The sequence below is a fragment of the Nerophis ophidion genome, linkage group LG17, assembly GCF_033978795.1.
Source record: "Nerophis ophidion isolate RoL-2023_Sa linkage group LG17, RoL_Noph_v1.0, whole genome shotgun sequence".
Taxonomy (NCBI): Eukaryota; Metazoa; Chordata; class Actinopteri; order Syngnathiformes; family Syngnathidae; genus Nerophis; species Nerophis ophidion.
Genome location: NC_084627.1, coordinates 38,087,898 through 38,101,241, shown reverse-complemented (window position 1 = coordinate 38,101,241; position 13,344 = coordinate 38,087,898). Strand labels below are relative to the sequence as shown.

At 37.6% G+C, this 13,344-nt stretch overlaps 1 protein-coding gene across 2 annotated transcripts in view; it reads right to left on the bottom strand.

The window, feature by feature from the left end:
- LOC133536410 (syntaxin-binding protein 1) overlaps positions 1-13,344 on the bottom strand; it is a 92,877-nt gene that overhangs the window by 10,292 nt on the left and 69,241 nt on the right. The window contains exon 19 of one of the 2 annotated variants that reach the window (XM_061876904.1): positions 6,781-6,938. The exons of the other annotated variant lie outside the window; for it this stretch is intronic. Coding sequence (XP_061732888.1) covers positions 6,829-6,938 — 110 coding nt within the window. The 3' untranslated portion in view covers positions 6,781-6,828. The remainder of the gene's footprint in view (positions 1-6,780; positions 6,939-13,344) is intronic. 2 annotated transcript variants of the gene reach the window in all.

The window sequence follows — 13,344 nt, the reverse complement described above, 5'->3', positions numbered from 1 at the left end:
TGCATACTTTTGTGAGGTTATCGTTGAAATGTATGTATTGATTGTATTGATTTTTTATTCACACCAACCGAGTTGCACATTCCAAAACCAGAGATATTGTGGCGTGGAACTGGTCTAAAACCTGATGAATTTTGGATGACCCCTTAACTCGCTTACCCACGTCACTAAGGCTATGTTCACACTGCGAGTCGATTTCGATGGTATTGTCCGAATTAAACTTTGATTTCGACAAACTTTATTGATACCACAAGGGAAATTGTTCCACACAATAGCTCAGTTTCAAAGGATTGGAAAGGTATTAAGTAGACTAAAAATGCACCATAGTAGCAATATAAAACCTAACATATATGTAATATTTATATATTATATATACAGTATGCAATATAAGCCGATATATTTTTATATAATAAATTTAACATATTACAAATCCCAATTACCATGTACAAAATTACAGTACATGTGACAGCTGCAGAAAAAAAAGAGCAACATAAAATAGAGAGTAGATCCAGCGGAAAATAAACATTATAAACAAATATAGAAGGTGTTAGCTAATAGACAGATGTCATCTATTCCTCTATGGCGAGCGATTGTACAGCTTGTGACATGTACAGGATCTAACTGTTTTATGTCAATGTCGACAGTACAATTCAATTTTTTTTCAAAGGCCTCTTCACTTCACAGATTTTGTTTACGTTAGACCGGCCCTTCTCAAATATATATATTTTTTTTGCTGAAGCGTATGTAGAACTTGGGAGAGGAGGAAAGACCAGTGTGTTGTTTCCTTAAGACCTCTTAAGACCTACAGCTGTTTGTTTACATTATTTTTTTTTATGTCTCTTTGCTATTTGGACTAATTGGACCTTAATTAGAATAAAAACTACAAATCATCTTTTGATATGATGTACTGAGTCCATAAGTACACAAACGTGTACTTATGCTAATTTTAATTTTTACCCTTTTTTTCCCCCAAATTCCCTTGTATGTTATACTCTTCTGACACCACCAGATGGCAGTATAAGTGTCCACATGAGTGGCCAAAGGACCCCAATTCAGTAGTGTACACAATTTTGGAAATAAGAGCTAAAAAGGTGCTGTCCACGTATGTGGCCACTAAGGCCTTTAGTTACTGTTAATAGGCTTACAATGTTATGCAAAAGGTACAGGTTTTATTTTATCTGAGGGAACTCTCCGGAAGAAATCAATAAAGTACTATCTATCTATCTACAGTTATAACAATTTTTTGGGACAAATTATACTATTTATAGTCACGGTGGAGAGTGGGGGCGCAATATTTTGCTTTTCCTAAGGGGGCGTAACAGAAAATATTTGAGAAGCATATTTTATTGGTGACGTGAACGACAACGTAAAAAGATGGAATTTAACGTAAAAAAAACAACTAACTGAGCAATCATACCCTGCAGTGTGAACGTAGCCGAATTGCACAACTTTGCCCCATGGACCAAAAAAACTGTCTGGTCCGGAATCAACTCTTTTGTCCTTCTTATCCAAGCTGCATCAAAGGCACAACTAAATGGACAATTCCCTCTTAAGGTCCTTCATTAAAACACAGGTTTATTAAGGACGACTGGAGTCACTGATTGGCGGTGACTTGAGTTTCACTGATTCTCGGACTAAATGAAGACTCGAGTTTCACAGAAACACGGACTGACGACAACTCAAGTTGAAGTGAAACACTGACTGGTAGAGACACAAGTTTCACCGACTCACAGATTGACGATGACTCAAGTTTCACTGACTCATAGATTTACATAAAGACTCAAGTTTCACAGAAACACGGACAGACAACGACTCAAGTTGAAGTGAAACACAGACTGGTAGAGACTCAGGTTTCACCGACTCACAGATTGACAATGACTGAAGTTTCACTGACTCGCAGATTTAAAAAGACTGAAGTTTCACTGAATCACAGACTAAAAAAGACTCAAATTTCACTGAATCACAGATTCACAGTAACACGGACTGATGAGGACTCAAGTTGAAGTGGAACACGGATTGGTAGAGACTAAAATTTCACTGACTCGCACATTTACAAAGACTTAAATTTCAATGAATCCCAGACTAAGGAAGACTCAAATTTCACTGACTCGCAGATTTACAAAGATTGAAGTTTCACTGAATCACAGACTGAGAAAGACTTGAATTTCACTGACTCGCAGATTTACATAAAGACTCAAGTTTCAAAGAAACATGGACTGATGACGACTGAAGTTGAAGTGAAACACAGACTGGTAAAAACACCAGTCTCACCGACTCACATATTGACAGTGGCTCAAGTTTCACTGACTCACAGATTTACAAAGACTGAAGTTTCACTGAATCACAGACTAGGAAAGACTCGAATTTCACTGACTCACAGATTTACATAAAGACTCAAGTTTCACAGAAACACAGACTGACGACGACTCAAGTTAAAGTGAAACACGGACTGGTAGACTCAAGTTTCACCGACTCACAGATTGACAATGACTCAAGTTTCACTGATTCACAGATTTACATAAAGACTGAAGTTTCACGGAATCACAGACTAAAAAACACACAATTTCACTGACTCACAAATTTACGTAAAGACTCAAGTTTCACAGAAACACGGACGGACGACGACTCAAGTTGAAGTGAAACACGGACTGGTAGAGACTCAAGTCTCACCGACTCACAGATTGACAGTGACTCAGGTTTCACTGACTCACAGATTTACAAAGACTGAAGTTTCACTGAATCACAGATTTACATAACGACTCAAGTTTCACAGAAAAACGGACTAGTAGAGACTCAAGTTTCACAGACTCACAGATTGACAATGACTCAAGTTTCACTGACTCACAGATTGACAATGACTCAAGTTTCACTGACTCACAGATTTACAAAGACTGAAGTTTCACTGAATCACAGACTAAGAAAGACTCGAATTTCACTGACTCACAGATTTACTAAGACTGAAGTTTCACTGAATCACAGACTAAGAAAAACTCAAATTTCACTGACTCACAGATTTACATAAAGACTCAAGTTTCACAGAAACACGGACTGACAACGACTCAAGTTGAAGTGAAACACGGACTGGTAAAGACTCAAGATTCACCGACTCACAGATTGACAATGACTAAGTTTCACTGACTGGCAGATTTACAAACACTGAAGTTTCACTGAATCACAGACTAAGAAAGACTCGAATTTCACTGACTCACATATTCACATAAAGACTCAAGTTTCACAGAAACACGGAGTGACGACGACTCAAGTTGAAGTGAAACACGGACCGGTAGAGACTCAAGTCCCACCGACTCACAGATTGACAATGACTCAAGTTTTACTGATTCGCAGATTTACAATGACTGAAGTTTCACTGAATCACAGACTAAGAAAGACTCACATTTCACTGACTCACATATTTACATAAAGACTCAAGTTTCACAGAAACACGTACTGACGACGACTCACGTTGAAGTGAAACACGGACTGGTTAAGACTAAAGTCTCACTGACTCACAGATTGACAATGACTCAAGTTTCATCGACTCACAGAGTTACAAAGACTGAAGTTTCACTGAATCACAGACTAAGAAAGACTTGAATTTCACTGACTCACAGATTCACATAAAGACTCAAGTTTCACAGAAACATGGACTAATGGATTAACAAAGACTTGAGTTTTTGTAAATAGGTTAACAATAAACCTTTTTTTTTCATAGTAATTTACTGTGAGCAAAAACAGTTATCAGCTGTAAAATTAATGGATTCAACATTAACATACTGTAATGTCCTATACATTCTGACTATTTGTTTAGGGTAAATTCCTGGCAACCACAGGTGCCGGTATTTTTTTTGCAAAATTTGATGGATTTTTTTTACAGTCTACAGTACTAGCTTACAAAAGGATCAAAATCAGTAGAGCTGTTGTTTATGTGGGGTTACTACAAAATCCAACACCAGTGAAGTTGGCACGTTGTGTAATTGGCCAATTAAAACAGAATACAATGTGGTGGGGGGGTGGGGGGGGGGGGTGTAGTCAGCGTTGCCTGTAAGAGGAAAAGTCACCGCCGCTGTCCATGGCACTGAGGACGAGCACCATCGGGCAGGGGCGGGGCATGTGCTGACGGCGAGACACAGCTGGCAGATTTCACAAGTTGGTACGTGTTAATCTAATCATCTGTTATCTTTAACAGTAAGTGTCCGGGAGCAGAGAGGAAGAGAGGATACGGACGTGACTGAAAAGTCACGTTCTGGGAGAGAAAACTTTTGATTAAAAAAACGCATGATCATTAAAAATCTGTTAAAACCTGCACACTTGGATCCTGTGAAGTGTCTTTCAGTGGGATTGTAAGAAAGCGACGTCCACACAATTATTTGCAGATCCTTTTCAACGTATATGCAATTGAATATACTGCAAAAACAAGACATTGACTGTTGGAACTGAGAAACTTGGTTTTCTGAAGTGTTACTGAGCCCATGTGGTGATATCCTTTACACGCTGATGCCGCTTTTTTGATGCAGTACCGCCTGAGGGATCGAAGGTCCGTGATATCATCGCTTACGTGCAGTGATTTCTCCAGATTTTCTGAACCTTTTGATGATATTACAGACCTTAGATGGAGAAATCCGTGACCTCTTTGCGATAGCTCGTTAAGAAATGTTGTTCTTAAGCTGTTCCGACAATTTGCTCACGCATTTGTTCACAAAGTGGTGACCCTCGCCCCCATCCTTGTTTGTGAATGACTGAGCATTTCATGGAAAAGGTAAAGTACCAGTGGTTGTCACACACACACTAGGTGTGGCAAAATTATTCTCTGCATTTGACCCATCACCCTTCATCACCCTCTGAGAGGTGAGTGGAGCAGTGAGCAGCAGCAGTGGCCGCGCCCCGGAATAATTTTTGGTGATTTAACCACCAATTCCAACCCTTGATGCTGAGTGTCAAGCAGGGACGTAACGGGTCCCATTTTTATAGTCTTTGATATGACTCGGCCAGGGTTTGAACTCACGACCTACCGATCTCAGGGCGGACACTCTAAACCACAAGGCCACTGAGCAGGTTAAGTTGCTTTTATACCTAATCACGGCACACACCTGTTCCCAATTAGCCTGTTCACCTGTGGGATGTTCCAAATAAGTGTTTGATGAGCATTCCTAAGTTCCTCAGTCTTTTTTTGCCACTTGTGCCAGCTTTTTTGCAACATGTTGCAGGCATCAAATTCCAAATGAGCTAAAATTTGGAACAAAATAACATTTTCCAGTTCGAACATTAAGTATCTTGCTTGCACTTACAGATGTAGCGACCAGTGGCTTTGTAAAGTGTTCCTGAGCCCATGTGGTGATATCCTTTACACACTGATGTCGCTTTTGGATGCAGTACCGCCTGTTACGTGCAGTGATTTTTCTCCAGGTTCCACAACTTTCTCAGTTGAGGAGCCACTTGTGCCAGCTTTTTTGAAACATGTTGCAGGCATCAAATTACAAATGAGCTAACATTTGCAAAAAAATAACAACGTTTTCCAGTTCGAACATTAAGTATCTTGCACTTACAGATGTAGCGACCAACTGTAGTTACTGACAGTGGCTTTGTGAAGTGTTCCTGAGCCCACGTGGTGATATCCTTTACACACTGATGTCGCTTTTTGATGCAGTACCGCCTGTTACTTGCAGTGATTTCTCCAGATTCTACAACTTTTTCAGTTGAGGAGCCACTTGTGCCAGCTTTTTTGAAACATGTTGCAGGCATCCAATTACAAATGACTTAACATTTGCAACAAAATTACGTTTTCCAGTTCGAACATTAAGTATCTTGCACTTACAGATGTAGCAACCAACTGTAGTTACTGACAGTGGCTTTGTAAAGTGTTCCTGAGCCCATGTGGTGATATCCTTTACACACTGATGTCGCTTTTTGATGCAGTACCGCCTGTTACGTGCAGTGATTTTTCTCCAGGTTCCACAACTTTCTCAGTTGAGGAGCCACTCGTGCCAGCTTTTTTGAAACATGTTGCAGGCATCCAATTACAAATGACCTAACATTTGCAACAAAATTACGTTTTCCAGTTCGAACATTAAGTATCTTGCACTTACAGATGTAGCGACCAACTGTAGTTACCGACAGTGGCTTTGAGAAGTGTTCCTGAGCCCACGTGGTGATATCCTTTACACACTGATGTCGCTTTTTGATGCAGTACCGCCTGTTACGTGCAGTGATTTCTCCAGATTCCACAACTTTTTCAGTTGAGGAGCCACTTGTGCCAGCTTTTTTGAAACATGTCGCAGGCATGAAATTACAAATGAGCTAATATTTGCACAAGAAAAACAACAAAGTTTTCCAGTTCGAACGTTAAGAATATAGGGTTGAAAAGGATTTGCAAATCATTGTATTCTGTTTTCATTTACGAATTACACAGCGTGCCAACTTCACTGGTTTTGAGGTTTTTGTTATAAGTAGCAGTTTAAAAAAAAACCTGTAAAATAGTAAAAAAAAACTGTGTATAATTATGCTGTGAACTGTTAGAGAAGTAGGTCATGTGTGGTGATGGTGAAGATTTGGACAACCAATGAGGTTTGGGTTCAGCTGGTTTTGTCAGTTTCTTTCAGGCCAATAAACAATGACAGAGCAGTCCGTGCAGTGAGAAAAGGTTGTGAAGTACCCATCATCCCTGAAAGGTGACAAGGAGGAGTAGGAGGCGGTGGAGATACATAAAACACTAGTGGTTCAAAGAAGGACAATGAAGCCCTTGTGCTGTGATAGTTCAGAAAGGGCTTCTTGAGCGGCTGCCTTTACTTTTTTCTGTGTGATTTCTCTCTCCCTCCCTCCCACTCTGTCTCTGCCTCACTCGTCTGAGGCCTCTGCGTCCTCAAAGGACACCCTAGTGGACTCTCGGAAGTCGGGGTGCTGCAGGTCCGATAAGAATTTGGTGGGGGTGAGCAAGTTGGTGGAACCTGTAGGGGGAACAGAGGTGGCTTCACCACTCATCTCTCAACACCCAACACGGGCCTACTCCACACTCTCCAAACAAAAAAACAAAAAAAAACACAAACATAGGGCTTGAAAAACACTCATTTGCAGACTCACACACACGTACACATACAGGATACAGAGGGACAGAAAAAGACATGGCAAGGCTGCAAATTTAAAACAGTTGTTTTTGAAAGACACAACAAGAGCTGAAGCAGAGCAAAACGTAGAAAACACAGCAGCACAAAGAAGCATAAACATCACATCAACAATCAAGGAGGCTTGACATTAATGTAGATACCACACAACACACATTAATACACAGTAATTGTCGAATCGGTAGATGCTTCAGCACTTCAGGGCTTTTTTTTTGTTGGGATTCCTTTGAAAAAAACTGTACTACCATTGGACCCCATTCAGCAATAAGTTACTAACTTTTCCTCTTATCTTTCTTCCTAAGTGATTTCCGAATTCAAATTCATGACGTGTTCTTAAACGGCCAAATTGTTCCCAATTGCTGTTCTTAAATTGCTGAATGCCTAATGGATAGCGTGTGCATGTCCATCATAATTTGCATATAAACACGCCCTTATTTCCGAAACATGCATATGTAAACACCCCTAATTCCAAAATGTGCATAGGTAAACGGCCTTAATTCCCCATATAAGAGCACAATTCCGGTGGAAAAGCCGAACGTCAGACACCAGGAGTAAACACAAACATATTACAGAAGAGAAATTCGGATTATCCCGCGGGGGAAATACATAATGTCAAAACGTATGTTTAAGAAAGGGGGGACTGCTGAACTAGCCCCGAAGTGGTCAAATAAATATCGTCTCTTCGGGCAAAACGTGGTAGTGAAATTTACGCTCCCTCCCCAGGGCATGATCTGCAGCATTTTGCAGTATCAGCAAGAGTGTGTGTGTGTGTGTGTGTGTGTATTTTGAAATGTCTATATATTGCTCATTTTGCTATATGTCTGTCTGTCTATCTATGATATTAATTTAACATTATACAATAAAAGTAAGGGAACTTGTCACACTTAAGAACAAATAGGCCACTGGCGCACTCGTAGATTTTGTTCTTACCTACGGACAAATCCCAACTAAGAAAACATTGGTGAATACAAAAATCTCCTTAAAAACTTTGTAAGTGGGCCTAAGAACAAAATGTGTTCTTAAGAACCGTGGCTGAATGGGGCCCATTGACTTTAATTAAGTACATTTGAGTACTGTGTTAGGTATGTTCTTTTTAGTTTGTCGTGGACACATTGTAGTGGCCAGCCTAAGGCACAAAAGTGTAATGCGGGAGAAATACATAATGTCAAAACGTAAGTTTAAGAAAGGGGGGACTGCTGAGGTAGCCAATTTCAGCCGATCAAATAAATATCGTCACTTCAGGCAAAACATGGTCATGAAATATACGCTCCCTCGCCAGGGCACGATCTGCGGCATCTTGCAGTAGCAGGAAGAGTGTGTGTGTATATTTTGAAATGTCTATATATTGCTCATTTTGCTATATGTCTATCTTGTCAATATTTATCTCTCGATCTATGATCTATCTAGCGATCTATCTATTTATGGTATTATTCAACATTAGACAATAGAAGTGTCAGGCTTGCCACTGACAGTTTGTTTGTGTTTTAGTTTTTCTTGTGTGTTTAGTATTTCCTGTCCTTAGTTCCTGTCAGCACTGTCGTGTCTTTGCAGCGTAGCGGTAAGCTATATTCGTTTGATGTTTGTAGCTTACTGTTTTTTGTTCCCTGCTTCCAGTTTGTTCTTTCATTTTACAAGTACGACTTCTGTTTCCTGCTAGATACCTGTTAGCTTCCACGCTAGGCCTTTTGTTTGTTATCCGCCCATGTGCGCGCTTTTTGTTTGACCCCTTTGTTTGGTTTTGTCTTAGTATTTAAATCAAATAATGTTTTCCCACTCCATGCCTGCCTTCATCTCTGCATCTTCGGGTTCGTCACCAACAAACTCTGGCAAAAAATAAGGGAACTAGTCACACTTAAGAACAAATAGGCCACCCTAAGTGTGATCTGGAGCACTCGTAGATTTTGTTCTTACCTACGAACAAATCCCAGCTAAGAAAACGTTGGTCAAAACAAAAATCTCCTTAAAAACTTTGTAAGTAGGCCTAAGAACAAAATTTGTCCTTAAGAACGGTTGCTGAATGGGGCCCATTGACTTTAATAAAGTAGGTTTGAGTACTGTGTTAGGTATGTTCTTTCTGGTTTGTTGTGGCCTTTTATAGTGGCCAGCCTAAGGCACAAAAGTGTAATGATTACATTTTTCCCAGTGCATAAAAGTGTGCGTAGACAAAAAAGTGGACAAAATTTTACTTTCTAAACACGTTGTATGGGTCGATGCAAAAACTGAAGACCTGATATTATTGTCCGTCCCTTTATCAGTGTTGATTTATCAGTAAATGTGAGTATAGTTTAGGTATATTTACTTTATGACTTGAATACAGGACATTAGGGGCAGTATGATATTTTAGTGCATATACAGATATGAAAGTATTACTTTGAAATAAACAATAATGTTTTTTATTCAATGTTCTAATAGGTCATTCAATAATACATTCAGGCCCCACTCAGTCCCCATAGTATTTTGGTCAAAAAATTATTAAAAATGTGTCATTATTCAGTATTATTATTTGTATTATTTTTCAAGTTTTAAATCTCCAGATCAGGGGTTACCAACCTTTTTGAAACCAAGAGCTACTTCTTGGGTACTGATTAATGCTAAGGGCTACCAGTTTGATACACACTTAAATTGCCAGAAATTGCCAATTTGCTCAATTTACCTTTAACAAATAAATCTACATATATAAAAAAAAAAAGGGTATTTCTGTCCGTCATTCCGTCGTACATTTTTTTTCCCTTTATGGAAAGTTTTTTGTAGAGAATAATTAATGAAAAAAACACTTAATTGAACGGTTTAAAAGAGGACAAAACACGAAAAAAATGAAAATTAAATTTTGAAACACAGTTTATCTTCAATTTCGACTCTTTAAAATAAAAAATTCAACCGAAAAAAATGGAGAAAAACTAGCTAATTGGAATCTTTTTGAAAAAAAAAAAAAAAAGAATTTATGGAACATCATTAGTAATTTTTCCTGATTAAGATTAATTTTAGAATTTTGATGACATGTTTTAAATATGTTAAAATCCAATCTGCACTTTGTTATAATATATAACAAATTGGACCAATATTTCTAACAAAGACAAATAATTTCTTCTAGATTTTCCAGAACAAAAATTTTAAAAGAAATTCAAAAGACTTTGAAATAAGATTTAAACTTGATTCTACAGATTTTCTTTTTTTTTTTTATTTTAATCATAACAAGTTTAAAGAAATCTTTCACAAATATTCTTCGTCGAAAAAACATAAGCTAAAATGAAGAATTAAATTAAAATGTATTTATTATTCTTTATAATAAAAAAAAATACTTGAACATTGATTTAAATTGTCAGGAAAGAAGAGGAAGGAATTTAAAAGGTAAAAAGGTATATGTGTTTAAAAATCCTAAAATCATTTTTAAGGTTGTATTTTTTCTCTAAAAGTGTCTTTCTGAAAGTTATAAGAAGCAAAGTAACAGAATAAATGAAGTGAAGACCAAGTCTTTAAAATATTTTCTTGGATTTTCAAATTCCATTTGAGTCTTGTCTCTCTTAGAATTAAACATGTCGAGCAAAGCCAGACCAGCTTGCTAGTAAATAAATACAATTTAAAAAATAGAGGCAGCTCACTGGTAAGTGCTGCTATTTATAGAACAGGCCAGCGGGCTACTCATCGGGTCCTTACGGGCTACCTGGTGCCCACGTTGGTGACCCCTGCTCTAGATCAACGTTAAGTCGTTCTGTCAATATAACATATTTAAAGATTTAAGTTGCATGCTCTTTTTGTCAAAGAAAACCCTGTTTTTTTATGGACAAAACACACAAAATATGCAAAATTTTCACCCAATAAAATTTTTAAGTGGAATATTTGAGATTATATAAGAATTGGAGCCTTAAAAAGGTAAATTACTCATAACACCATCGATTTAATTTTTGTATTTTTGAGCAATGACACTTAAAAACAAATCATATTAAAATTATAAAAACATAAATTATATATTTTTTTTACTGTTTACTTTTAACACAATAGTCCCGAGATCACCTTCGGATCTATCCGTCAATTATCAGTTGTATTGTTGTTTATATATGGGAAACACAAAACATGCAAAATTTCCCCCAACAAATATCTCAAAGTGGAATATTTAATGTGATTTTTGTGGAGCCTTGAATAGGTCAATAATTCATAATGACAGATTTTGATTCATTATTATTTTTGAAAGAAAGAAACCGCCTGCATGGCAGCTTTGTGTTATTCGAGTAAACATTGCAACATTTTATTGTTACATTCCACCTGTTTGCTCTTTCATTACACTTTTTATGTTTTAATTTTCTTTTCCAATCGTATTTTTAAACTGGGCCGTTAAAAAAATGACATGCGGGCCGCAAATGGCCCCCGAGCCGCACTTTGGACACCCCTGTCATGGATGAAATATTTTGTAGTGCAAATGCATTTTTTTAATACTGAGTTGATACAGTGGAATGTTTGGAGTAAAAAATATTGATAATATTATTTGAATTATTATATGTATTTTACCCACAACACATGTATTCACTATTTAATTTAAGTCAATTTGAGGATACACTCGGTGGAAAAATGGCATTGTTTTGATTTCAACTAAGCATTGTCTCTTTCTGCCTGACCAGGTCTCTTAAAATCTGCAGACTCCTCCCACCCCCACCAAGGACTGTTTTCACTGCTGGACTCTAGAAAGAGGTTCCACAGGCTGTAAGACTGTTGAACGCATCATAATAATACCCTCAATTCCCCACAAAAATGGATTAACTTGCTGGAATATAAAACAATGTAACATACATCCATAAAGGTGGATGCATATGCAAAAGTGCAATATATTTATCTGTACAGTAATCTATTTATTTATATCTGCACCTTATTGCTTTTTTATCCTGCACTACCATGCGCTAATGCAACAAAATGTTGTCCTTATCTGTACTGTGAAGTTCAAATTTGAATGACAATAAAAAGGAAGTCTAAGTCGAAGAGTTTATGTGATGATTGCTTCAGTGCTTTACTACAAATTCTGTCTTGAATTCAACAGTGTTTCTCAGTGCCCTTATTAAAGTGCTGTCACTCACAACTTTCTTTGGCCCCATAGTGGCCTATTTTGCATTGCGAAGCCACAAAAATGCGCATCAGAGTGGCGGAAGGGATTGCCGGACAGTTGAAGGCGGAGACATTCCGTGGCGGTTACGCATCCTGTGGAAATCCGGGCATAGAATTGCAAATGCATGCAAAGTGTATTGTGTAATAATACTCGCAAATGATACTCAGAAGTGTAAGAAAACAAGATAGCACACTGTTATATAAATAGCAAATAAAAAACATAACATTAATTATTTAATTAATAATAATCAAGACGTGAACAACAAAAAATATACAAAAAATTGGTACCGATGAGTTCCGGTATCGATTCCTAGGCTGGGTGCCGAATCGATTAAAATCCGAAAAGTACCCATCCTTGATTTACAATATTTACATTAAAATGGATTCTCTTTTGTTTTTGAACTGATCACTAACGAAAACCAAGGTTTGACTGTATAGACAAGAAAAAAGTACATCAATATCTGTTAGGGTAGCGCTGATTATTAAACATAAATGTGAAGAATGTACTTATTCTAGCGTAGGCTGACCATATTCTGAACGAAGGACACATATGTGTGCCAAGGCGGGAAGCACGCCAAGGCTGGGACTAGCTGAAAATTTGCCTATGATACTCGAACTTGCTTTATAAATAATATCCATCCATCCATCCATTTTCTACCGCTTATTCTCTTTGGGGTCGCGGGGGGCGCTGGTGCCTATCTCAGCTACAATCGGGCGGAAGGCGATGTACACCCTGGACAAGTCGCTACTTCGTCGCAGTATAAATAATATATATAATATATATAAATAATATATTTATTTAAATAAATACTTTTTTCTCCTCTGTTGACAGCAGGGACTCCATCAAGTCATAAAAATGGGGTCCCACAGTAAATTTTGGAGTCCCACTCTTTTGTAAGCATTTGGGGGGAAAAATTATAAAAGTATGCATTATTCTGTTATGTCTCACATTCATTGTGTTGTGGAAAAAAGTTGTCATAAACGTTAATTCATTAAAAAAAAAAAAAGAAAGAAAAATTTGTATGCATATGTAAATATATTCAATTATAAACATTCATTCACTTTCTTCTTTCTTTCGTGGATCTGAATTTTACCGCTGCTGGTAGTTTTTTCTATATTTTCATTTAATAAGTTGTAGGTG